Source organism: Hemicordylus capensis, chromosome 2 (genome assembly GCF_027244095.1).
Source record: "Hemicordylus capensis ecotype Gifberg chromosome 2, rHemCap1.1.pri, whole genome shotgun sequence".
NCBI classification, from domain to species: domain Eukaryota; kingdom Metazoa; phylum Chordata; class Lepidosauria; order Squamata; family Cordylidae; genus Hemicordylus; species Hemicordylus capensis.
The window spans coordinates 351,211,851-351,237,454 of NC_069658.1; the positions used below are offsets into that span (position 1 = coordinate 351,211,851).

The window sequence follows — 25,604 nt, forward strand, 5'->3', positions numbered from 1 at the left end:
TATTATTTATTACATGTTATACAAGAGTGCAAGCAAGTGGGCATGAGGTAGCAAGCAAAGATTTGCAAACACTTGAAAGGAGATGATACCCTCACTGTCAACTGTCTTGGAAACTCCATCAGAACTGAATATATACAGCAAATTTTTGTCTTTAGCGCATTTAAAGAGGAAAAAATATTTTTAACAGGTGTAAGTCAATTTCTCGCATTTTCACCCAAATCTCCATTAGGGCTCAGGCTTCATATTGATTCGGCTTTGGCTCGGTCTGCTTTTTCTCTTGACTTACTGAGCAGGATATCGGCCAGGAGTAAGAATGAGGAAGAGTTCCAAGGACATTTTCCTCACAGAAGACAAAGATTCTGAACCACCAGATGCTGGCGAGGTAGTTCGGAGGAGATGATTTCTTCAGCCACTAGAGAAAAGAACCATCTGTTACTCCCACAGCATTGATTAAATACCTCCACATACCTAGTCTAAAGCTCTATTAATGGAAAGAGTCTTATTTGAATTGATTATGGATTATGCCAATAACGTGCTAGAGAACTGAGGATAAACTTTTCATATTCTGCTCAGCTGGCTCATAATATTTTCCAATCAATATTAGAGATGGGAATGTTTGGGGAAATAGGAGCATTTAAGAAAAGTACACATTCATTTCCAAGATCTGAAGTAGAAAAAAATGGAATTTGGAGGGGAAATTAAAAACAAACAAATAAACAAACAAACCACCCCTTACATATTCTGATAACAGCAAGAAATAAATATAATATAATATAATATAATTAATATAATATAATATAATATAATATATAAAACCACCCCCTTCTAACTGGACGAGGGAGAATGTGCTTGAAGTGGCCATAGCAGCAGGAGAGGGAGGCTTTGCGGAGTGCATCAACATTCCACCCACATCCAACATGCCGGAAAAGTGATGTTTTCTTCCTCCACTTTTAGCACAGGTTTGGGGGCCAGTTGTGACAGAAACGTGTGGATATCTACGTGCATCATTTATACAGGAATCAGCAACATCCTCCGTTGAAATCAGCACTGACCAAGCTTCAAATAAAGGATGTGCAGCACGAACCTGTTTGGAGGCCCTTTTATGGGCCTCCGAACAGGTTTGAACCACCGGCGGTTTGGCTGGTTCCAAGGCAGGGGGGATACCCTTAAGGACAGGGGAAGGTGCTCTTACCCGTCCTGCCGTGTTTCCCCTGCTGGCGCTGCACTTTAAAAGGGACTGGTGGGGTAACAGTGTACCTCCCTACCGCCGCATTCCTTTATTGGACTGGAAGTTACAGGAAGTACCTGGCATGCGTGAGCACGTCGGGCACGTGCACATGCACATCATGCTCGCCCATGTGCATGTTGGGCATGTGTGATTTCTGCCCATTCCCACCGACGTGTGCACGTGCGTGGTGTACTTCCTGTCACTTCTGGTCAGACGGAATGGGGCGGCAGGGAGGTATGCTGCTGCCCCGCTGGACCCTTTTAAAGTGCAGCATTGGGGGGGGGGAAATGTGGCAGGAGGGGTAAGAGCACCCTCCCCTGCCCTTAAAGATATCCCTCCTGCCTTTGAACCGGCCCCTGCCAGTTCTGTGCACATCCCTACTTCAAATCGGTGCTTGGAAGTGCTCTGTGAACCTCTTTAGAACAGGGAACCATCTTTTATTCCTTTTTAATATAAACTACTTTGTGTACAAAGTGTGCAGCATATAAAAATTCTTAACAACAATAACATTATTATAAACCATACAGGACAGATTTAGCAAAAATGATACACTAAATTGAATCAACTTTATCTTTACTTTTGCCAATATTTTTATTTCCAGCCTTTTACACGTTTGATTAGAATGCATGCCATTTTTGCAGAAGGTATATATACATATATGCTTACTTTATGATTAGCCAATGTATGATACCACCAGAATAGCCTAGTTGTCATGAAATAAGAAACAATGAGGTCCAGCAGATTATAGGCATGAAGCAAAATGGCTGATACTAATCCTGTGACACATAAGGACCAGCACAATACATGATAGACCCAGAATTTTCCTGGTGAATCTGAAAGAGAATGACAGTTTTAGAATCTGATATTTGATAGCAGTTTTTAAGCATCTTAAATTTGAGGCCTATTATACTTTTCCTGCTACCCTGTAAACTCACCACCACATCCTATAATTTAGTTCATACCTGAAGTCAGGTTAGTGATGATACAAGAATGCCAGGAAATTGTGGCTGTATCCCTAACACTGATACATACATCTGTGTTCTCCCTGTAGCCTAGGTCCTTCAGTTTGTTGTATAAGGCTAGGTCCTTGATGTACCACTATATTGTGTCCTGCTAGCCTGTCATTTGGAGTTGATTGAAAGGAAACCACATCTTGCACTGCATTCAATCAACATTCAAAACAGAAGTTATTCTTACATTTTCAAAGAACTTAAACGTTTCATTATGCTCATGAACCTCTCATGCAAAGTGGACTTGATTGATAGATTAATTTATAGTCATTCTCACTTGCTCAGTGTTACAATCCATTACTATGTTGATGTCTCAGATTTGTTATGTGGAATTTACGAATATTCTCACTCACAGGATTTCTTTCATCAATCTGAGTTTAATATAAAACTTCAGGACCAGTTGTATTTTTAGACTGCTAGCCAGGATCTCAGAATGATCCAGCCAACTGGGTTCAGCAGATGGTATCACCTTTTCAAAACTGGTAGCTATCTATCTCACTATCATCAAACTCTGATTCACATTTCTTTGAGACCAGCCTTTACAGAATCGTGTTCCCAGACTATGGCTTCATCATAAGTGGATGGGAGATATGCAAAGGTCAGGGGTGTAGCTGTAATTAAGCAGATGGGTTCAAAGAACCCGGGCCCCCAGCTCCAGCCCTCCCTATTTTCTTCATTATCTCCCTTACTCCGAGGGGCCATCGGGGGGGGGGGGAGAAAGGCAAACACAGGCCCCCTCTCCCCTAGCTATGTCCCTGGCTAAAGTTCCAATTTCCCAACATCTTTGCATTTGTATTGCTCCCCAGCTTGAGGAAATAATACATTATATACTGTTCTGTGAAACATACTAGCATCCTAGAGAGCAATTTCTTGTGCTCCTGGTTAAAAGGATGGGTGACAGAATTCCGAGTAAGTTAATCTGTGGATTACTTTCAGATTGAACTTTATCTCATTTAAATCAATGAGACTTGTATGCTTAACTTTGGCTGGATCAGGCCCAAAGTATGTAGTTCATGTTACACAGGACATATGTGGAAGAATATTGAGGAATCTTATGAATCCTGAAGGAAGTAATATCTTTTTTTAAAAGTTCCATTTTTCTCAAATTTAAGTCTGTGGTAATAGGTTGCAGACCCAAAGAACATTCTGCTATTTAATCTGACATGTGACAACAATGTTATTAAAACAAAAGGGCATAATTACATAAGGCGGCAAATTTCTTACTGAGCAAGAATGAATAATAAGCACGGGCGACAAAGGAAGCATACGTGAAACAGTCAAATACCATATGCTTGGCTAAGAAACCAGTGAAGCTGGGCATGTACTAGAAAAGGAAACATTGGCTGACATCTAGACTAAGTTACTCAATAGAGTTAGTCTACAGGAGGACTACTAAATTTTAATAGTCAGGATGCCAGCCATTATAGTTGCATTATTTCCTGTGAAACATAGAGAGAGGTATCTGGAAACAGGGGTGTCATTAGTGTTGAAAATGCAGCTCCTGATAGCATCAACTCTTTGCACCAGCAACAGTATTGACCACTGGGGGCATAAGGGGTTGCAATAGTGAGCAGGGGAATTCCCTCTCTGACTATGCTTTCTCTACTCTACTTCCCCTTTGTTAGACTGATAGTCTCCTTTTCCTCCTTCCATTCCTGATGTAGCAAGAAGCTAAGCATGTAGGCATTTCTTATCCCTCTGATGTATTTCCCAAATAAACGACTTTACATAGAACTTTAACTGCATGTCTCCAGACTATGTTAATGAGCAGAGTTCTTACTTGTGCACTTCCACTCTGGGTGGGGTAGATACATGATCTCCCCTCCAAATCAGGGAGTGTGACCCATGGGCCACAGATTCCCAGTGAATTGCTAAGAGCCTGGAATCAGATCAGTAACCTCTCTCCTCCATGAGATCTTCCAGAAAGGATGTGCAGCAGTGAAGGCAGCTGCACAGAGCATGGGAGAGAGCTCCTGGCCTCAACTAGCTCTCTGCTATTTCCACCTTCATAGGAGCTGCATTATGATATTAGAGACTTTAACAAACATCCATTATTATTCAGGGGTGAGGGGTATGATTGTGTTTAATTATCAAAAGTGGGACTGTGGGCCCCGGCCCTGGTTTTAACTCCCTAGCAGTGCCCCTGACTGGAAACAACAGGGTGATATGTTAGACTGGAACTGGTGTGAGAAAAAGGATAAAAAGAAGAAATACACTGTATTATGTAACAGGCAGAATAATCCTATGTTTGTGTGTTTGGAAGTATGTCCCACCAAATTTAATAGGCCTTACTTCCCACTAAGCAATAGAACTGTGGCCTAAATGTCCTGTTAATATGAGATGGAAGTTATGTTGAATACTTAAAACTCTTCATTATGTTGTCTATATAGTTGTTAAACCCAGAACACCACTGCACAGGTCTTAATCGGACTTCAGTTTTACTTACAGGCTTTAATAAAAAGGTAGGCGAGAATGAGATTGGATGCATGACCATACATATAGATACCACAGAAAACTGATGATCGCTGAAATAATCCATCTGCTGATGCTATTTTCAATGACTGTTTCAGCAAAAGTTTCCAATCTTCATAGAACTGAGAGGAAGAACAAAACATGAGATCATGGGGGGGGGGGAGGAGCCCATGCTTGCTTTTTCAAATTGTCCAGTTCTTAGTTCTGCTCAAATCAAGATTGATTGCTTTCATATTATTCTATAGTGGACACAATAGGATAGTTCATGTTTTTGCCTGGAACCTATTTTGCCTCAGTCTAAAATCACAAGTCTAAAATCACAGTCTAAAATGTACTGATACCAATACATTTCTTTCACTGAAAGAAAGATGTCACTCCTGCCTCTGTCCCTCTCAGAATCAGTTGGGCCTTCCATCAGGAGCCTTTAGGTCTGTGCATCTTGCACAAAGCACACCTTGTAGGGCCTCCTGTTCTCAAGGCTACAGACGGGAAGAAGAAAGGATTATATTGTCCTTCCAGTGTGGCTCGAAACCCATCCCGGACATTCCATTGGTTGTTCAGAAGCCTATCCTAGCTATAAATATTTCTAGGTCATGCCTGGGTCTTTCTTTGGGCCACAGCCAACATCTGGCCTTATTTGTGTGGTAGCCTACTTTCTTCCTAAGTTTCTCAAGCTGGGAGGCAGATTGGAGTCAGCTGACTTGGGCCCTGAGTTGTTTTATGTTAAGTCCTATTTCTTGCCTCTGCTGGCCTGAAGCGTGAGATGCAAGAGAGATTGGAGTCAGCTGACTGGGCCCTGAGCTTGTGTTGTGCTCCTTGGTTTCTCTGCATGCTAGCCTTCCTGCCTTGCTCTGGTCTGCCTGCACACTTGCTTGACTGCCATTCTTCCAACATCTTTATTTGCCTGCATGTGTTTTTGCTTCCTTCTTCACAGTAGGAATATAAGAACAGCCCTGCTGGGTCAGGCCCAAGGCCTATCTTGTCTAGCATCCTGTTCTACACAGTGGCCCACCAGATGCTTCTGGGAAGCCCACAGGCAAGAGCTGAGGGCATGCCCTCTCTCCTGCTCTTGCTGCCCTGCAACTGGTATTCAGAGGCATCTTGCCTCGGAGGCTGGAGGTGGCCTATAGCCCTCAGGCTAGTATTCTTTGATAGACTTGTCTATGAATTTCTCTAAGCCCCTTTTAAAGTCATCCAGGCTGTTGGCTGTCACCATATCTTGTGGCAGAGAATTCCATAGGTTAATTATCCATTGTGTGAAAAAAGTACTTCCTTTTGTCAGTCCTAAATTTCTTGGCAATCAGTTTCATGGGATGAAGTTTGGTTCCAGTGTTATGAGAGAGGGAGAAAAAATTCTCTCTCTCCACATCATGTATGTCTCTCCTCAGTTGTATTTTTTCTAAACTCATAAGTCCAAGGTGTTGTATCCTTGCCTCTTAAGGAAGGTGCTCCAGGCCCCTAATCATCTCAGTTGCCCTCTTCTGCACCTTTTCCAGTTCTACAATGTCCTTTTTGAGGTACAATGACCTCAATTGTACATAGTACTCCAAATGTAGCCGCACCATAGATTTGTCTATGAGCATTATGGTATCAGTATTAGCATTTTCATTTTCAATCCTTTTCCTAATTATCACTAGCATGGAACTGGCCTTTTTCACAGCTGCCATGCACAGAGTGGACATTTTCAATGAGCCCACGATCCCAGGATCCCTCTCCTGAGAGTTATTAGCACATGACTTCATGCTTCGGGGTAAATGTTGAGTGAAGCCACTTTGAACTACACTCGCAGCATTGAGAGAAGCAACCCCTCCCCTCTGCTCTTGGATTTTGTTTTGAAACAAGTTCACATGGCATGCTCCGTGTTTTTCCTTCTAGCCAAGCGGGGGCAGGGGAGCTTCCTAAAGAGGGATATCTGTATTTCTAAAGAGAACACCCCTCTTATCATGCTAATGATTCTACATCAGTTCCTCTCCTTATTTGCTCCGGCATTTTCAGAAAAAGTAGCTCAAAGCCAGCATTTTAAAAATCTGGAAATACATTGAGATAAGCTAGAATTCACATCACAAAGCCCAATTTGTGTGTGGAGTGGGTCCAAGAATCTTGAAGGACTTCGGGGTGAGTTTGGTGTGTGAACGCACCAAACTGAAGTAGATTTGGGGTAGAAGCCCTGTGTTTAAAGCCTCCTGGCCATGCACCAACAATTCAGTATATGTGAAGCTGGGGGGTGGGGGTTGGGCCCAATATGCATCACTTTTCACTTGCTAACATTGAATTGCATTTGCAAGTATTGCCACTACAGTATTTATAGTCAACTTATTTTGGATGGATGCCACAGTAGCAGCCCAAGGTATTCTGGAATCTGAAGCTGGGCACTAAATGCTGTCCTCCTTATTCCCTGTCTTTCCCCTTCCACCTCATTAATTCAGTGTTGTGCAGTGGCAGCGGCAATTAATTGTACCCTGCCAGCAGGCAGGTGACTAGATGGTGATGCTCCTCTTCCTCCTCCTCCTCCTCCTCCTGTGCTTAATTTCAAAAGGAAGAAGGGGAGGTAAAGTAAGAAGAAATGGAGGAGAGGAGAGTGCTGGGCCAAAGTATATCTTCCCCTCTTAGCAGCAGTGGTAGCAGCAGCAATTGAGCAGGCCTGCTAGGTGGGCTGTGAGATGCACTAAAATTCCCTGCCCACCATTGTCCCTGCTTCTTGTTGCTGCATGAACAACTGAGACTCCCTAGTTTGGAAACTAGGCTATCATTAGCTCTGGTTGGATTGGGTGGACTCTTCCATGGGCTCTGCCACACTGCACCATCCCAACTCATGCCATGATCCTGCTGGGATTCAAGGGTGGCACTGGGGGGGGCAAGGGGGACAATAATTTTCCCCCACCTCCCCCCCCATTTCTGTTTCCGAAATCTGATGTGTCAGACATAGCTCGCCCACCCATAAATGCTTTTTGCCCCTTCTGTGCCCCTTTGGTGCCACCACTGCTGGGATCCAGCCCACCCCATTCTGCCAAACCGAAGTGCAGAAACTCATTTGGGAAACTGGAAGAAATCTAGATTGTAGCTTGCTAGCTATGGTAGTGCAGAAAGGGAAGCTGGCACAAATGGAATGCTGCTTTTCTAGCTGAGGCTAAACAAGTCCCCTTGATACATGGAGACATCACTAGAAATCATAGGTAACATTTTAAAATTGAAATTGTAGGTTGCAATGGGCATCTATGCTTGTATTCAGAGGTAGCACAAATTAAATATTATAAAAACCTTATTCATTAAGTAAACCTAATTAATGGAGAAGTGCATTTGAAATATGCCTGAAGCAAAATAAGCAAATAAGAACATAAGAACAGCCCTGCTGGATCAGGCACAAGGCTCATCTAGTCCAGCATCCTGTTCCCCACAGTGGCTCACCAGATGCCGCTGGAAGCCTACAGGCAGGAGGTGAGGGCATGCCCTCTCTCCTGCTGTTGCTCACCTGCAACTGGTACTGAGAGGCATCCTGCCTTTGAGACTAGAGGTGGCCCACAGCCATCAGACTAGTAGCCATTGATAGACGTGTCCTCCATGAATCTGTCTAAACCCCTTTTAAAGCCATCCAAGCTGGTGGCCATCACCACATCCCATGGTAAGGAATTCCGTAGATTAATTATGCGTTGTGTGAAAAAGTACTTCCTCTTGTCAGTCCTAAATTTCCCAACCTTCAATTTCATGGGGTGACCTCTGGGTCTAGTGTTGTGAGAGAGGGAGTGTGTTGTGTCTACCCTCTCCACTCCATGCATAATTTTATACACTTTGATCACATCTCCCCTTAGTCACCTTTTTTCCAAGGTAAAGAGCCCCAGATGCTGTAGCCTGGCCTCATAAGGAAGGTGCTCCAGGCCCCTGATCATTTTGGTTGCCCTCTTCTGCACCTTTTCCAGTTCTACAATACCTTCTTATGATACAGTGACCAAAGCTGTACACAGTACTCCAGATGTGTCCACACCATAGATTTGTATAAGGGCATTATAATATTAGCATTTTTATTTTCAATCCCCCTCCTAATGATTCCTAGCATGAAATTAGTTTTTTTTCAAAGCTGCTGTGCACTGAGACAACACTTTCAACGAGCTGTCCACCATGACCCCAAGATCTGTCTCCTGGTCAGTCACCAACAGCTCAAATCCCATTAGCGTATATGTGAAGTTGATGGTTTTTTGCCCCAATGTGCATCACCAGCCATATAATTTCAGCTTTGCCTTTATACACAACATTTACTTTATATTATTGGGGCATAATCTGCTTGGCTTCTGTGAAAATCTCACTAAAATGAATGAGAGCAGTGCAAGATGTTACTGTGCATTTCTCCCAGCTATTTCAAATGGACCTGCACAGAAGAATTTCTCAGTGAATAGTGGCTGGCATCCTGACTAACAAAACAAGGATGCAATGGGAGCGGTGTCCTTGCAGCAGGATGCTGCTCTGAATGCAATGTGTGTGCAAGGGGCAGGGAACAATTTTTGCTGATCTTCCCTGCCTCTGGAAGTGCTCTGCCTTCTAAAAAGATGTCCCTGAGGGTTTCGTGGTTATCAAGCACATATTTTTGGAAAGCATCATTGTTGCTTTGCTAGTGAAGGTTTTCAGCCAGTCTCCATAAAGGTTAGAGACTGCTTGGAGACAGAATGCAAATGGTTGATGCCTAAAGGCCAGACTACATTGGCCAAACTATATTGGCCAAGCTACATTGGCCTGTTGCATGATTAGGGTCTGTGAGTTTGATTTTTCTAGCATAAATAGCACATGGGGGAGGGCCCGAACCAGACTCCTGACTGGCAGGAAGGGTTTGAATGCTTTGCCCCAACCATGACCCCAATCCCGATCATTCCCCCATGCCTCTTTGAGCCAGGTGAATGGCTCCTATTGGTGCCAGTCATGGAATAGGCATATTGCCTCCTTTGGCTCTACTACCTAAATGGAATTTCCACAAGTGCAGTTCTACTACTGATTTAAGAAAACAGACATATGCAGTAAGGACTCTCTGGTCAAACTTAGGAACTGGGGAATAAAAAAGAAAACCGCTTCTAATGTGGCATGGCCTCTTTGGTTGTTAAGCAGGCTATTACAGTGTGGATCCCCAGAAACACTACCTTCTCTTCAGAAGTTATGTCAGATGATGGGATGGGCAGAACCATGACATATATGATCAAAGACTGATATAGATGGAGAGTACCAATAATGAACAAAAACCGACGTCCAACAATTGACCTAGAAGACATAGAAAAGGGTGTAGTGGTTAGAGTGCTGGACTAGGACCGGGGAGACCCGAGTTCAAATCCCCATTCAGCCATGATACTAGCTGGGTGACTCTGGGCCAGTCACTTCTCTCTCAGCCTAACCTACTTCAAAGGGTTGTTGTGAAAGAGAAACGTAAGTATGTAGTACACCGCTCTGGGCTCCTTGGAGGAAGAGCGGAATATAAATGTAATAATAATAATAATAATAATAATAATAATAATAATAATAATGAATATTGCTCAATCTCGGGTGGCTGAACGCCACTTGTCCCTCTAAGAAGTTGGACGCTAACCTAAGGGCATCACAGACCAGTGAGGCACTACCTTGGCATGGTTGTGGGGCTTGCGTGCTCTGATGAAGGTGAGAGCTATGCCAGAGGTCCAACCATACTGGACAGGTCTCACCAGAGGAGCCAGACAAAGAGTGCCTCTCCCATCAACAATATGGTGAGACGTAACTTTAATAAATCCATACCGGATCAGTCATCGCCCGGGTCAACAAGGACCGCGCCAGATGCTATAGTCCCTGGACATCTGGTGGCAAGTGGGCAACAGGACTCAGGATCTTCAGTTGAGCAACCAGGGCTGGAGACAGCAAAGTTACTGGAAGAAACGTTACTTAACTGAAAAAAATATATGAAAAATGCCAACAAGGAAATAATGATCTGCTATTACAAGTCTAGTCCAACTAGAAGAGGTTATTTAAAAAGAATGTACCAAATTTGGAAAGAGAAGCATCCAGACACAGAAATAACAGAACAAAGGCTAGCAGACCAGAGAAGATTCATAAAAAGAAATAAAGTGTTCACAGGAGTTGAGCTAGAAGAACTGCAAAGAGCAAAACAGGCTCAAGATATGGAAGAAGAATTACCACCAATTGAAAAAGTTGCTCAGGCTCAGGTGGAGGAGGTGTTGGAAATAGAGGATGCCACTGTTGCTGAACTGTTTCAAAATCAAAACCAGGCAACCTCCCCTTTGCCTTCACCTCAAAAACCCAAATGCCGTTTAACAGAAAAGCAACAAGAACTAAAGCAAAAAATAACTGAGCACATGAACCAAACAACCACCAGGGTTCGACTTCCAGCTTTAAAAACAGTTGCCAAAAAACAACTTGCTCAGGCATTAAAAGATGTCAATGCTGCACTTGCAGAGATAACAACCATGAATTTGCAAGAAACAAACCAACTAATGTACAGTGCAACAACAATAACAACACAAGAGCTCGGATATAAGATCAGTGGACCTGTCAAAAAAGAAAGCAGTACATCACCTAAATGGAAGATTAGATTAGAAAATAAAATCTCCAGGCTTAGATCAGATGCTAGTAAATTGAAAGATATGAAAGACAAGAAGCTGAAGAATGAAAACACCAAACAGTATCTGATCCAAAAATACCACCTAGATTCAAGGAAAATTAGAGAAGTCCTGGAAATAATAGAGCAGCAAATAACAGCAGTGTCAAAGAAGATTAGCAGATATGAAGCCAGAATTACACAACACAGGCAGAATCTCCAATTCCAGTCAAATCAGAGACGTTTCTACCAAAGCATAGAAGGGGAAACTGCAAGAAACTTAGAAACACCAAATAAAGAAGAAACAGTGGAATTCTGGGGGAAATTATGGGACAATCCAATAGATTATAATAAAAAAGCAGGCTGGATGAAAGAGGTCAAAAAATGCCTCAACAAATGCAAGATCTAATAATAGCACCAGAATTAATAAGTGAAAGAGCAAAGAAAATTAAAAGTTGGACTGCGCCAGGTGACGATGAACTGCATGGCTTTTGGCTAAAACACCTAACAAGCCTTCATAAACAACTATCAAAACAGTTCAATCACATTTTGCAAGGCAGTGATGTTGAACAATGGCTAACAACTGGGAAAACTCATTTCATCATGAAAGACCCAGCAAAAGGTGCAGTTCCAAGTAATTATAGACCGATAACCTGCCTGCCAACCATGTTCAAATTATTAACTGGAATAATAGCAGATGAAGTCATGCAACACTTATTAACTAACAAACAGCTTCCAGTTGAACAGAAAGGAAATTGCCTGAACACCGGAGGCACAAAAGACCAGCTGCTGATTGACAAAATGATTTTAGAAAACTGCAAGAGAAGAAAAACCAATCTAAGTGTTGCATGGATTGACTACAAGAAAGCCTTCGATTCATTGCCTCACACATGGATACTAACATGTTTAGAAACAACTGGTGTCAGCAAAAACATTCAGATATTTATAAAAAAAGCAATGAGCATGTGGAGTACACAGTTAACAATCAATGGCGAGGCACTTGGACAGGTTAGCATTAGAAGCGGCATTTTCCAAGGGGACTCACTATCCCCTCTGTTGTTTGTAATCGCCATGACCCCACTTTCACAAATACTAAACAAAACAGACCTTGGATACCAAACATCTAAAACATCAAGTAAAATAAACCATCTGCTATACATGGACGATCTGAAGTTGTATGGAAAGTCCCAGTCAGAAATTGAATCACTGCTAAACACTGTCCGTATATTCAGTAGCGATATAGCAATGGAGTTTGGACTAGACAAGTGTGCTGCATTAATAATGAACAGAGGAAAAATAAGAAAAACAGAAGGAATAGAACTGCCCAATGGAAGCAAGATCAAGAACCTGGAAGAGAAAGAACATTACAAATACTTGGGCATTCTCCAGGCTGATAACATCGCACACACTGAAGTTAAAAGAAAAATTGGAAGTGAATACAATAGGAGAGTTAGAAAAATCCTCAAGTCCAAACTCAATGGCGGGAACACCATACAAGCCATAAACACCTGGGCTATACCTGTTATCAGATACACTGCAGGAATAATAGACTGGACCCAGGCAGAGCTAGAGACGCTAGATCCTAAGACCAGGAAAATCATGACCATCAATCATGCTCTGCACCCCCGCAGTGATGTCGATAGTCTATACCTCCCTCGCAGCTCAGGTGGAAGAGGAATGCTGCAAGTCCATCAAACAGTAGAGGAGGAGAAAAGAGACTTTGAAGAATATATCAAGGACAGTGAAGAAGATGCACTTAAAATGGTCAAGAACGAGAAACTATTCAACACCAATGAAACAAAGCAGGCCTACAAGAAAGAACAAGTCAAGAACCGAGCAGAAAGATGGAGAAATAAGCCCCTGCATGGTCAATATTTGCACAATATAAGTGGAAAATCAGACATCACCAAGACCCGGCAATGGCTTAAGAATGGCAACTTGAAGAAAGAAACAGAGGGTTTAATACTGGCTGCACAAGAACAGGCACTAAGAACAAATGCAATAAGAGCAAAAGTAGAAAAGTCAACAAACAGCAAGTGCTGCCTTTGTAAAGAAGCAGATGAAGGACCACCTGATCAGCTGTTGTAAGAAGATCGCACAGACTGACTACAAACAAAGGCATGACAAGGTAGCAGGGATGATACACTGGAATATCTGCAAAAAATACAAGCTCCTCATTTGAGGAGTTCTTCCCTGATCAAATTAGCAGGCCCTGTAGTTGCTTTTTATAAACATAGCTGGTAGCCATGTTCAGTTAGAACATATTTTTGGAAACACGTATATTTTTAGAACACTTGTGTATATCCTGCCTTTCTGTTTTTGCCAACAACTCCCAAGGCAGCCAATAACAAAAATATATCTTAAGAACAATACCTAAAAACAAAAAAATAAGAAAACCAGTAACAAAGTAGGAGAAGTTAAGCAATATGAATGCCACAAGCTGAAAATAATCATATATTTGACAAGCCAAAGGCCTGCAGGAACAGAAAGGTCTTAGTGAAGGAAGACCTTTCTGTTCCAGCATGCCATTGAGCTGCCAGGTATATGATCTCTATATATAATTCTCTAAGGCATACCAGGCTAATCCTGTGCGTGGCAGCTCTCGTGAGAGTTCGCGAGTTGAAACACCATGGTGATTGGGCAGTGGGGATTCCATATGCAGATAGGGAGGAGGAGCCTGTGATGGTTAAGGACAATTGGAATGCAACTGTTACTGGTCGGAAGATGTTCATGATTGCAGAGGAGAGGAATAAGATAGATAGATAGATAGATAGATAGATAGATAGATAGATAGATGGCAGGGGTCTGCGAAGAGAGGGGTCATGAGGGAGGAAAGAGCCCCTTCAGGAGAAGGAGGCTGCCGTTGTGTGAATTAGATGAGGAAACAATGAGCCGGGTCTCACGATCTGTGAGACCCGGTTTTGTCAAAACTGCGGGGAGAGCGGGCTAAGCCCGCTCTCCCCGCAGACGAGCACGCAGGGAGCTGGCTCCGAGACGGAGCCAGTGGGGGTGGGGGGAGCGGGGGCCGCGTGGCCCCCGGAAGCCCCAGTATGCCCCCGCACTTGTATGCAAGCACGCAGGGCATACTGGGGAGACCCCCAAGCCGGGAGGCTGCTTTTAAGCCTCCTGGCCGGGGGTCTACTCACAAGTAGCTACGCTGTGGAGCCGCACTGCAGCTACTCACGAGCAGTTAGCCCGGGTTTGCGGAGCGCTCGCTCTGCAAACCCGGGCTAAGGGGTGAGCTACAGGAGCGGGTTAGCTGCTCCGGAACCACCGGGCTCGGCTGTGGTTCTAACGATCACAAGTGGTTCTAACAACCACAAAAATCGGGCTAGGATTTTCCTAGCCCGATTTTTGTGATCGTAAGAATAGCCCCAATATCTGTTAACTCAGGAAGGGAGAGAGAGAAAGGGAAAAAAGAAGGAAGAAAGAGGGGAAGAGCGAGTGGAGGAGAGAGAAAGAGAGAAAAAGAAGGGAGGGGAAGGGAGAAAGAAGGAAGGTCGAGAGACGGGCCTGAGTCTGAGGGGAACGAGTGGCCATGGCGGTGCCTATTGGCAGCAAGGAAGGGCCCAGTCGACCACTGCTGCTGTTTGGGGTTACTGAGGCCTTTGGCCACTGGCAGAGGGAGTCAAGCAGGCAAGGGATGGGCCACAGCCTGTCAGTGGCCTGAGGAGAACGAGTGGCCATGGCGGTGGCAGCAGCGAGGAAGGGCCCCGTCAACTGCTGCTCCTGCTGCTCCTGTGGGGAGGAGCAGGAGTGGGGCTCGGGTGAGGGTGGGGAGGTCTCTAAGGATGGGGGGGGGGTGCGGCTTGGCCAAAAGGCACTGGCACTGCTGCAGCTGCAACCAAGAGGGGTGAGGGGGATGAAGCAATGGGATGGAGGAGTGACCAAGTGGGGTGAGGGGGATGGAAGCAACCCGATGGAGGAGGAGGAGCAGGAGTGCAGCTCAGGTGAAGTGGAGAGATCTCTGAAGTGAAGGGGGCTGTGGCAGCGGGTGAGGGGAGCAATCAAGTAGTAGTGCGCAGATGCTCTGCACGAGTAAAGCTAGTTTAAATTATTTCTCCCTGAATCTCATTAGGGAGAGGCCAGGTGGATCTCCCTGGGAGGAGGTTCCAAAGGTCAGGTGAAACCACCAAGAAGACACTCTCTTGAATTCCCACTAAACATATATTAACAGTTAAATATTGTGCTTCCATAGATCCAGAAGTAATCCTGCAGTGTGCATGAGATCAAATTCAGTGCGAATATAAATACATAGCTGGGTTTTGCTTTTTTACCACTGAAATACTAACTACCATATACTAGAAACAAACTCTTGAATATATTTGTGCTTGTAAAAATATGGGCTACGACTTACATGAAATTGACATCTGTGATTATGTTTAAGAAAAGTGTTTTGAGTAATATGAAAGCTGTAAGACAGTAAGAGAATTTTTCAGCAAAGTTGAATATTATCACATTTTCATGTTTAACCAAGTAGTTGTTCATTTAGTTGCTTTTGTGTCATAGAAATATGATGATGACGACAATGATACTACTACTACTGCTACTGCTGCTGCTGCTGCTACTACTACTACTACGATTACTATGGCTTATATAAAAAGCCTGTCTCCTATTTCAGCTTAGTCCTTGTGAACAATACAAGAGTCAATATTCAATTACCAATGTTGATGAATGAACTGAAATTAATTCTGAGATTAGCTATGGTTTCTGAGATTCAGCTCATCCATTTATTTATTTGTTTATTTGTTCAGTTATTAGATTTATAAACTGCCCTTCCAAAATGGCTCAGGGAGGTTTACAACACGATAAAACCAATTAAAACAAGTTAACAGTTAAAATCAAACTATAAAAACAGAATAAAACCAATTAAACAATTCAAACAGTTAAAAACCACCCTGGAAAATCAGGGCAGCAGTTTAAAACAATTTTAAACAGTATGTCAATTATTTAAAAACCCTGGAAGCCAGGACAGTAATGATCTCAAATTATGAATTTCTTTGAAAAGGAATGTAACTTGAAAAGGAATGTAACTTGAACTCCAGTCAACCTATAAAAACAGTCCTGCCTCTCGAAACCTATGTAGCATTCATTTCATAGACATTTGTCAAGCATTATGGTGAAGGATGATTTCCTTATACCTTTTTCCTTTTCATTGTAGGTTTCCGTCTCCCCCTACTGTTGATTGAGAGTACAGCTTGTGGCTCAATATAACTCTTGACGGCAGAAGGGCCCATAACCACAGGTAATCAATATATGTACCTTTACCTTTCCTTAAGGGAGGGATTCTGAAACTTGGGACCCCAGACATTCTAGGACTTCAACTCCCATACCCCCCCTCAGCCATTGTTGCTAGGGATTATGGGGGTTGAAGTCCAACAACTGGGGACACAAAAACCCCTGCCTTAAGGGGATCGTCTTTCAGTTGCATCAAGGCTTTTATATGGTTAGATGCTGCATAAGAGATGGTGTATTCTGATTTTCCCCTTTTGCTTTCTGTTCTCTAAACTCTTGGTATATCTGCTGGCTTTGTAAAGTGCTATGAAATTAATCTTTTAGCAGGCATCAACCCTTCTTTCCAGATGTATGAGATTCAGTATGAGATTTAGTGTATATACAGATAGAACATAAGAACATAAAAACAGCCCTGCTGGATCAGGCCCAAGGCCCATCTAGTCCAGCATCCCGTTTTGCACAGTGGCCCACCAGATGCCGCAGGAAGCCACAGGCAGGAGTTGAGGGCATGCCCTCTCCCCTGCTGTTACTCCCCCGCAACTGGTACCCAGAGGCACCCAGCTGAAATATAACAAGAAAGCACAGTGTGTTTGCAGCACCGCGAGCCTCTTTTTATATGTACATGTGGCTGTAGCATTCCAATACATTGAGCAGAGCTGGTAGGCCCGCTGAGGCACAATGGTCATGCTCTCTATGTCATAGCAGATGACTGGCATATAGGAGAGTACAGGTTTATTTCCATGTGGCCCTGTTTATCTGTGATTGCAGGGCTACAGTTTAGAGAAGAGTGGGACTTCGGGATACGGTTCAACACAGGCAGGGGTGGAGCTATAATTGGGTGGATGGGTTCAAAGAACCTGAGCCACCCAGCTCCTGAGAGCCGCCTGCCTCAATTCTTGCCCCTCCCCCAAGTGGTGAGCCTCACTCCCAGCTGGCTTCATTGTTGACTGTTGTTCCCTCACTCTGAGTGAGGGAGAGAATGAAGAAAATGCCTAGCCCACAAGAAAGCTGGCCGGGAAAGGAGTTCCAGAGGGCCACGCTGGCTCTGAGTGAGAGAGTAAATGAAGAAAACACCCAGCCTGCTTCATTGTCAAATGAACTGCCAAATGAACTCAGGAGGGCAGCATGGGCCTTTCAGATGCTGGCCACACCCCCTGTGTGGCCGTGTTGACGTCATGGCTGGTGCATGGTTGGAGCATATGAGGGGTTGCCAGGGAGAGGGGTAGATGTGAACCCTCTTTGCCCTAGCTATGAGCCTGAACAAGGCTCCTCTTTTCTACCAAATTATGTCACCTAAATTCTAAATGCCAACAATGTAAAACAAAATGCTTACCTATATCGTAGTAAAAACCACTGAAGGAGCCAAAGTGCTACCAGCAGGAAACTTGTGACTTTGGAAATTTCAAAGACCCAGTTAGCATCTTTAATAAAAGCTGCAGTTGGGGAGGTGGCATGCTTAGCAGGGGCCCATTTGTTGGACAAAAGTATTAAAGAAGAGGAGATCAGCAAGGAGCATCCTGCATAGAGGAGCATTGTGAGGGTCTTATACCACTCAGATGGATATCGGACCCCCACGTCTATCACACGTATCTTGACAGCCTTCTGCCTCTTCTGTACACTAGTTTCCGAATTTCTGGATCCCAGTGATGAAAAAATGCAGTCTGGAGGATCAAGAGGAAGCAGAGTCCTGCTGTCCATTTGGAGCTGATTGGTGGAGTTCTAGTGATTGAACATAGAAAAGGAGTTAGGATCCAGCCTAACTCTGAACAGATGAGTACTGCAAATATTAGAAACATACAAAACAGGGTCAACCCACCCTTTCGACTGACTAGGTGACTGCCAACTTTTAATGGCACAATCCATTCCCTGTTGCAGTTGGGGACTTTCAAATCTTCCCAGGTGAAAGTCAGCCTTGTGGCATTGCTCATGCACCTGCAGACACAGGCAGAGCAGTGTTCTCTCTAATTTTTTTCATCCATGTGCAGAATGAATTTTATTCTGGGTGGCAGTATCAAGGCAGTGTGTGTGCACCTGCATTCAGAATGGGGCATTCCTGATTCAACCTGAGTGGGATCTAAAATTAAGTGAGCAGACATCCAAAAACTTCTGAGCGCACGCATGTGCATACGCTTTAGCGAGAACACTGAGGCAGAGGTGCACCTAGGTAATTTTGGAGTCTGGACCTAAAGGCCTTTGGAGCTGCCCCCCCTCACAAGTTAAACATCAACCCCCCCCCCACACACACCATGACACATGCAGTATTTTTAACATGTGGGTTCTTGAGGGCACAAACAACAATTGAACTCACAAGAATGTAATAATATAAAGCCAGTATATTTATTCAAATATGCATTAGCAGAAACATTTCAGCACATAACACAACACATTCCCATCCCACATATTTCTTTCCCCACTCCCTTCTGTGTCTCTAAAGCACCCGGTGCAGGTTGCAGTCACACTTGGCTGCATGGCACAGTGCAGGCCGGTAGCATGGCGATCACACCGCCCAGGACAGACTAAAGAGGATTTGGGGACCCCTGGGGGTGTGGAGGCCCTGGACTTGGGCCCCGATGTCCAGGGGTAAGAGCACCTCTGGCCACAGGGCAGTCATTAAGCTGTTCTTGGTTTGCTCTCTCTTCTCTGTCTTTTCCTCCCATCTCCACCTCTCTCCCTCCTTCTGTAGACATTTCAGTGCCTGCCAACTGCTAGGCTATTAGAGCTTTCACTCCCTTGCTCCCCCTCTCTTCTTATCTTGTCAAGGGAACTGCCTTCGCTCCCTGTGTAACCATGTTGTATCAGGTTTGCCACATATCACCATTAACATCATGCTTCTGCAGGTTTATAAAGAAACTTTACCTCTTCAAATGCTGTGCCTTTGAGTCTGTTGCACTTCTGGTGTGCTCTAATCTGGCATTTGCCTCTGTCCAAACTGTAGTCCATTTGTTATTTACACTTGCAAATTCAGTTTTGACCAGTTTTCCCCAAGTAAGTCTCAAAGAACAGATGCACACATATGTAGCATACAAGAGTGTAAGCAAGTCTGGTAACACCCCTGTCTCCATGTGGTCATTGTGTATCTGCACAGGGCTACACACTGACAACTAGATGATTTGGAGGACAGAACCATTGCTCCTGGGGCAATATTGCCCCAGTTGCTACTGAGTTCCCTTTGACACTGTTATTACTGCTGAAGTATCTGATTGGATACTGACTATCTGATTGGAGAGGAGAGCTGGTCTTGTGGTAGCAAGCATGACTTGTCCCCATAGCTAAGCAGGGTCTGCCCTGGTTGCATCTGAATGGGAGACTTGATGTGTGAGCACTGCAAGATATTCCCCATAGGGGATGAAGCCGCTCTGGGAAGAGCAGAAGGTTTCAAGTTCCCTCCCTGGCTTCTCCAAGATAGGGCTGAGAGAGATTCCTGCCTGCAACTTTGGAGAAGCCACTGCCAGATTGTGAAGACAATACTGAGCTAGATAGACCAATGATCTAACTCAGTATATAGTTTCCTATGTTCCTATGACTAGGAGATGCCATCTTACTAGGACTATTGCACCAGCCTGTATTTTACCTGTATCTTAACATTTCATTGTGTCGTAACTCCCATACTGGAATAATAAAGCTTCATGGGAGTGATTTACATCCAGTCTAGGTGAGAATCTTGTGCAGAAGGAATAATGTCATTTGCTGCTATAGATAAACCACACAGTAAACTTTTATAGAGTATAAAAAGGGGACCAGTCAGTAAGTTTTCATCTAAGTTGACAGCTTGTTAGAGAATGTTGCTTTTGTAGCTGAACACAGATGAAACGGATAGTCAAGTGTTCATTTGAATAAAGAGGAATGAAAGAAATTGTGAAATTGTGTATTTTGTATAGTTCAAATACACCAGGAGGATGCCAAGCTCATTGCTTCAGCAACCATCTAACATTTATTAGTCTTTGGAAAAGCATAACATATTTTAACTACGTTCATGGAAATTATTATATTCCCATCAGAGGAATCCTTCAATTATTAACTCTCCTGGCCACAAATTGGAAATGTTGTAAAATGTTAATAAGAAATCTCATTCCACTTATACGATTTCATCCAAAACATTAGAGCAACACCACATATATATGAGTTATACTGCAGTTACAACCAAGTGAGTGAGTGAGTGCCATGTAGATTAACTTCTACCCTTGGACTATGAAGAAAGCACCTGGGAACTAGCTATAACTCAAGAGTGAAATTGCCTCCCTGGGCCTCTGTGGGAGATGGGGCTCCCCAGCTGAGCAGCAGCTTGTTCTTCACTCTCACCCATCCCCACCTCTCTGATGACGAAAGCAGGGAGGTGAGGGGGGCAAGGGCCCATCTTCACTTTTTTGTCCCAGCCAGGGCCCACTTCAAACTTGTTACAGCCCTGCAAAGTACCTCCAGCACACAGTGTTCCCAACTGGAAAGCAATATCTCATTGAAGACATCCAACTGATGTGATTAAGAAATACCAGCTTCCATCTCCAATAGTATCATATGAATTGCTATAATCAATGCCACATACAACCATCTTTAAATCCCACCAACTAGGATAATTGGCAAAAGACAACTGTCTAATATGAGATGCACACCTGCTGCTTCCATCTCTTGACAGTGACTATTTACCTGGCAGTCAGATCTCCCACATGGGGATGCTGATCTACCTGCATGGACATCCCACAGACTCTTCCTCCCTCCCACTGACTACTGAGTAGATATACATAGGATTGCACTGCATTAGACTAGAGTGTAAAGCTAATTATTGAGGCCATTCACATGAACATTTCTGGTATAGGGAGGGAGGGGGGTAGGTAGGTAGGCTGTTCACATGAGCAGCCCTACCTAGGCTTGGGTAGCCTAGGTGATCCCAGCACCCACCTCCCAGGGGAGCCTGAGTTTTTTAAACTTTTAAAAGTGAGTGCACCCTTTTACTCAGGTCTGGCCGGTCCTATGTCTGTTCAGGCAGCCCGAGCAGAAACAGAGCCAGGCGCCTAGAGTGCCTGGCTTGAGGGGAAATCCCTCAATGCCCCGCTCCTCACAAGGTGCATGAAGGGATATCTGGAGGCCAGGCTTCATTTCCTCAGCCTCCAGAGATCCGTGCTGCTCAGAGCAGTGTGGATCGTGCGGCCATGCCTGCAGCCTGAACAGTCACACGACTCCAGACCTGGGTAAAAGGGTGCACCTCCACTCTTTTACCCTGGTGAAAGCCCAAGTAAAAAACTTGGGCTACCCAGGGAGGCAGTGCCGGGATTGGCTTTGATCCCAGTGCTTCACATGAGCAGCTCTGCCCAGGTAGGGTTGCCCAAGCCTGGGTAGGGCTGCTCTTGTGAACAGCCTCATTTTGTAGTTAGTAGGTGGTAAAATATGGACTTGTGGCCCTCACAGATATTTAAGCTATTTAATGTTTTGTGGAGATCCTCCCCATTTCATAGTGTTCCACATTTGTGTCTATGGAGGTGGGAGCATCTAGAACGGCATCTCCATCACATGGCATCTTTCTCATGGTGTGTTCTTTTTATGTACAAAAAGCACATGATTTCAGAAACAAGTTGGGTGGAACAGTACCACTGTCCCCCCCCCCACCGCCCCCAGTGATCGACTTGGATTTTAGGAAGCATTTAAACAATGCTTAAAAGCATTTAAAGATGCCATAAAATCAAAGTGTTACTAAAACAGTGTGGTTTGCAGAGATTCTAGGACATATTTGATGCCTAAAGCAAGTCTATTCACCAACAGAGGCTTAAAACTGAGACTCACAGTATATTACTATCTTAGAAATCCAGTCTCTTTTCAAGATGTCTCCATAGGATATGACCAGATATTTGTATAAAGACACTTTGGGTACACCCCAGTACTCTTTATCTCAACCAAGGGTTTCGTGTTTGAGATGCAGATTAGGACAAGGTCCACACAGTCACATTCCTGGTTAAAACATTACACAGGATTAGTGAGCCCTGTGCAGCTGATCGTGAGAATCCAGAGTTCCAGGGCAATAGCTGTCAAATTGCTCCAGTTAACCAGCATTTAAGCAGGATAGATAATCAGGATTCAATCCTGGTTAAATGCTGATTAACTGGAAAGGTTGACCAAGATTGCCCTGAAATTCTCGGTTTTCACAATCAGCTCCACAGGACTCACTATTTCTGATTAAATTTTTATCCAGGATCCTTGTGATTGTGTGAACCCACCCTAGGTAAAGGGGTAAGGCTGAGTTTAGATTGGTGAAAACCTCAATAGATCCTGAAAACTAGACTCATACAAATCACCTTAAAAATGTGCCACAATGTTCAAGACTCAGAAATATCCTTCATGCCAACAAATAGGATAAAGTTGTAGCTATGATGCAGACATATTTTGGTGCATATTCAGTAGTCAGTTTTATACCTGCTTGAGGTATCTCCAGTGAGCTATGTTAGTCAAGTTCTGGAGAGTACTTTTCAAGGACCTCGAAATTAAAGATGAAACCTGTAGCTCGGCCCATGAATGATGTCCAAGCCTGGAACCAGAAGGAACCAGAAATGGAACCAGAAGGAAGAAATAGTGTTTTGTGCCTTCTACATAAACTTTTTTGGAAAATTGAAAGTGTCAAATGGAATATTGGAGGAGGCTCATCTGGGGTCCTTCCAAAACAACACACACACACACACACACCCAACACCCCCAAACCCTATGTGAACTAGGGATGTGTGTGAAGCATGATTCGGACACTGAATTGCAGCACATCCTTTTAACATGGAGGGATTACACAACCCTTTTTACACAGAGGAGAGCAGGTCCATACCTGCTGCTCCACCACTCACCGCCACTTCCTTAATTGCAGCCCCTCCTGCTATCATTGTGCACCAGCGGCGCTCTCCCCCAGCTGCCCCTGCATGATGCCAGCCCGCACATGGCTGCTGCACATCTGTGGAGGCCATGTGTGTGTCACCATTGTGCAGGGGCAGCTGGGGGAGAGCTCCATTGGTGTGTGATGATAGCTGGGTGTGGGGCTGTGATTAAGGAAGTGGTAATGAGCAGGTATGGACCTAATCTCCTCCGTTAAAGGGGATGTATAATCCCTCCATGTCACTTGGGCCCGTATGAATGTGCTGCCTTCAGCCCTTTTGGAAAAAAGATTTAATAAGGGATCGTCAGATTTTGGCCTATGCCCTTGTGGTGCAGGCCTCCCTGAAACAGTTTCTCATGTGCTGTTATATTGCTCCCTGTACTCTGATACTAGGAAAGAACTCATATTCCCTCTGTTAGAGCAATTCCCAGGAAGAGCTGACTCCTTTTATTTGAATTTTTGTCTTGAGGATCAAGATAATGAGGTTACTAAGGTGGTGGCGAAATTCTTTTATGTCCCTATTAGACTAAGATCCTGTTTTAGATCTAATTCTTAGGAACCATTGTTTTGTCTTGATAATTATGTATTATATTACTGCTGGCATATTTTGCTTTTAATCTCGTTTTAATCTTTGTATGTTCTCTGTATGGCCTATGGCTGTAATAAATTGATTGATTCATTCAATCCCTCCATGTTAAAGGGATGTTAAAGGGATGTCCCTCCATGTTAAAGGGATGCTGCAATTCGGCCTCCATGCACATCCCTAGTGTAAACAGGAGAATTTGCCCACCAGTTGGGAGTAAACTCTCAAAGAGCCTCCAGACTCTGCTGCTGGGTTGCTTCTCCCCCCCCCCCCCCCAGCATGAGTTCACAGACAGCAGTCACACTGAAAGCAATTTTGTGCCATTTCATAGTGCCATCTGCTGGCATCATAGAAATTAAAGTACTTTTAAAGTAATCTCAAAAGACCAAATTTTCATCATGGATTGCAAGCAGATGGCACTATGAAATGGTGCAAAGTTCCTTCTTGCTGTGTGACCATCTACTAAGCTTCTGCTGGGAAAATAAGATGTGAGCCTGTGGGAGGCTCCATAGGCTCCCTGAGCACTCGCTTCCAGCTTGCAGGCAAGCTGTTCCGCTCATGAAGTTTTGCAGTCTGGTAGGACCCCTGGACTACCACTCATTGTGTGTGTGTGTTGGTTTTTTTTTAACTCTGGCTAATACTCAATACAGATTAAGATAGTACACATTGCCATGGTTATAGTATGGCTCAGAGATCAGAAAAGACCACAGTGACTGGTTGAACCTTGATCACCGTGCTCTCTTCTTCACAGGAGGCCTGCCCATTAAGTTCACTTTTAGCATACATCTATATTCTGTGGAACCTCTATGTGAACCATTACTGAAGGGGGAAATCCAGAAATATTAATGGAGGGAATTCGATTCTAACCCCACTAGGCATCATCAGGTTAAATAATTCAATTTCTTCCTTTATTAAAAAAAAACAGCCCAGTTTTGTTCCCACAAAGTGCCAGAGACCAGCAAAAACCATGGACAGTGAGTTGCCTTCAACTCCTGCCTATAGGCTCCTAGTAGCATCTGGTGGGCCACTGTGTGAAACAGGATGCTGGACTAGATGGGCCTTGGGCCTGATCCAGCAGGGCTGTCCTTATGTTCTTATTTGCTATCTTTAGGAATCTGCCCATTCCAAATTCATTGCAGCACTATTTAACAAACTGAGCATGCCTATGTATGTAAATAAAAATACATATATCACATAAATAGGAAATCTAAATTAGAACTTACAGGGATTTTTGAAAATCAGAAATATAGAATCTCTTTATCCAGTAGGCAATTCCCAGTAAGCTTACAACTAGCAGAGCTAAAATGTTTCCAGAGGACTCAGTGACTCCATGGAGTTCTGATCGTGTCCAAGTGACATCACAATGTACATACTCTGGTTCAATTGACCTTGTGTCCAGAAAGTAGGGGAGGTCCAGATGTCAGGAAGAAAAAAGGACTAGCATGGAGAAAGTAGAGCATTGTCCTACCTAGGTAGCTGTGGTTGGGATAATAGCTCCATTCTCTAGACTCCTTTATAGTACCCAATACTGTATTGGGTACTATAAAGAATGGAGCTATTATTGTGGATTTATTGTACTGGCAATACATCCACACACAGTGCAGCCACTTTAATAACAGGGGGAGTGATAGATGACAATGGAGCTTATTTCAGCAAGGTCTTCATTTTGGGCTGTG

General features: G+C 43.9%; 1 protein-coding gene across 1 annotated transcript; it reads right to left on the reverse strand.

Annotated features, from left to right (window-relative positions):
• Window positions 1-25,269, reverse strand: LOC128347354 (phosphatidylcholine:ceramide cholinephosphotransferase 2-like). Its single transcript, XM_053301840.1, has 6 exons — window positions 25,152-25,269; window positions 17,838-18,223; window positions 9,831-9,948; window positions 4,685-4,832; window positions 1,895-2,061; window positions 1-412 (listed from the first exon to the last, which is right to left on the reverse strand). The coding sequence occupies exons 2-6, from the start codon at window positions 18,200-18,202 to the stop codon at window positions 233-235; spliced, it is 978 nt and encodes a 325-aa protein (XP_053157815.1). The 5' UTR covers window positions 18,203-18,223; window positions 25,152-25,269; the 3' UTR covers window positions 1-232.
• Between the last annotated feature and the right edge of the window lie 335 nt (window positions 25,270-25,604).

Bases quoted from the DNA above. Each gene is read 5' to 3' on its own strand.
- LOC128347354 (XM_053301840.1), bottom strand. From the start codon at position 18,202: ATGGACAGCAGGACTCTGCTTCCTCTTGATCCTCCAGACTGCATTTTT. The intron at 4,833-9,830 runs GTAGTGTTTCTG...TCTTCCTCTCAG, and splicing joins ACATAACTTCTGAAGAGAAG to TTCTATGAAGATTGGAAACT. The intron at 2,062-4,684 runs GTAAGTAAAACT...ATTCTCTTTCAG, and splicing joins CTACCTTTTTATTAAAGCCT to ATTCACCAGGAAAATTCTGG.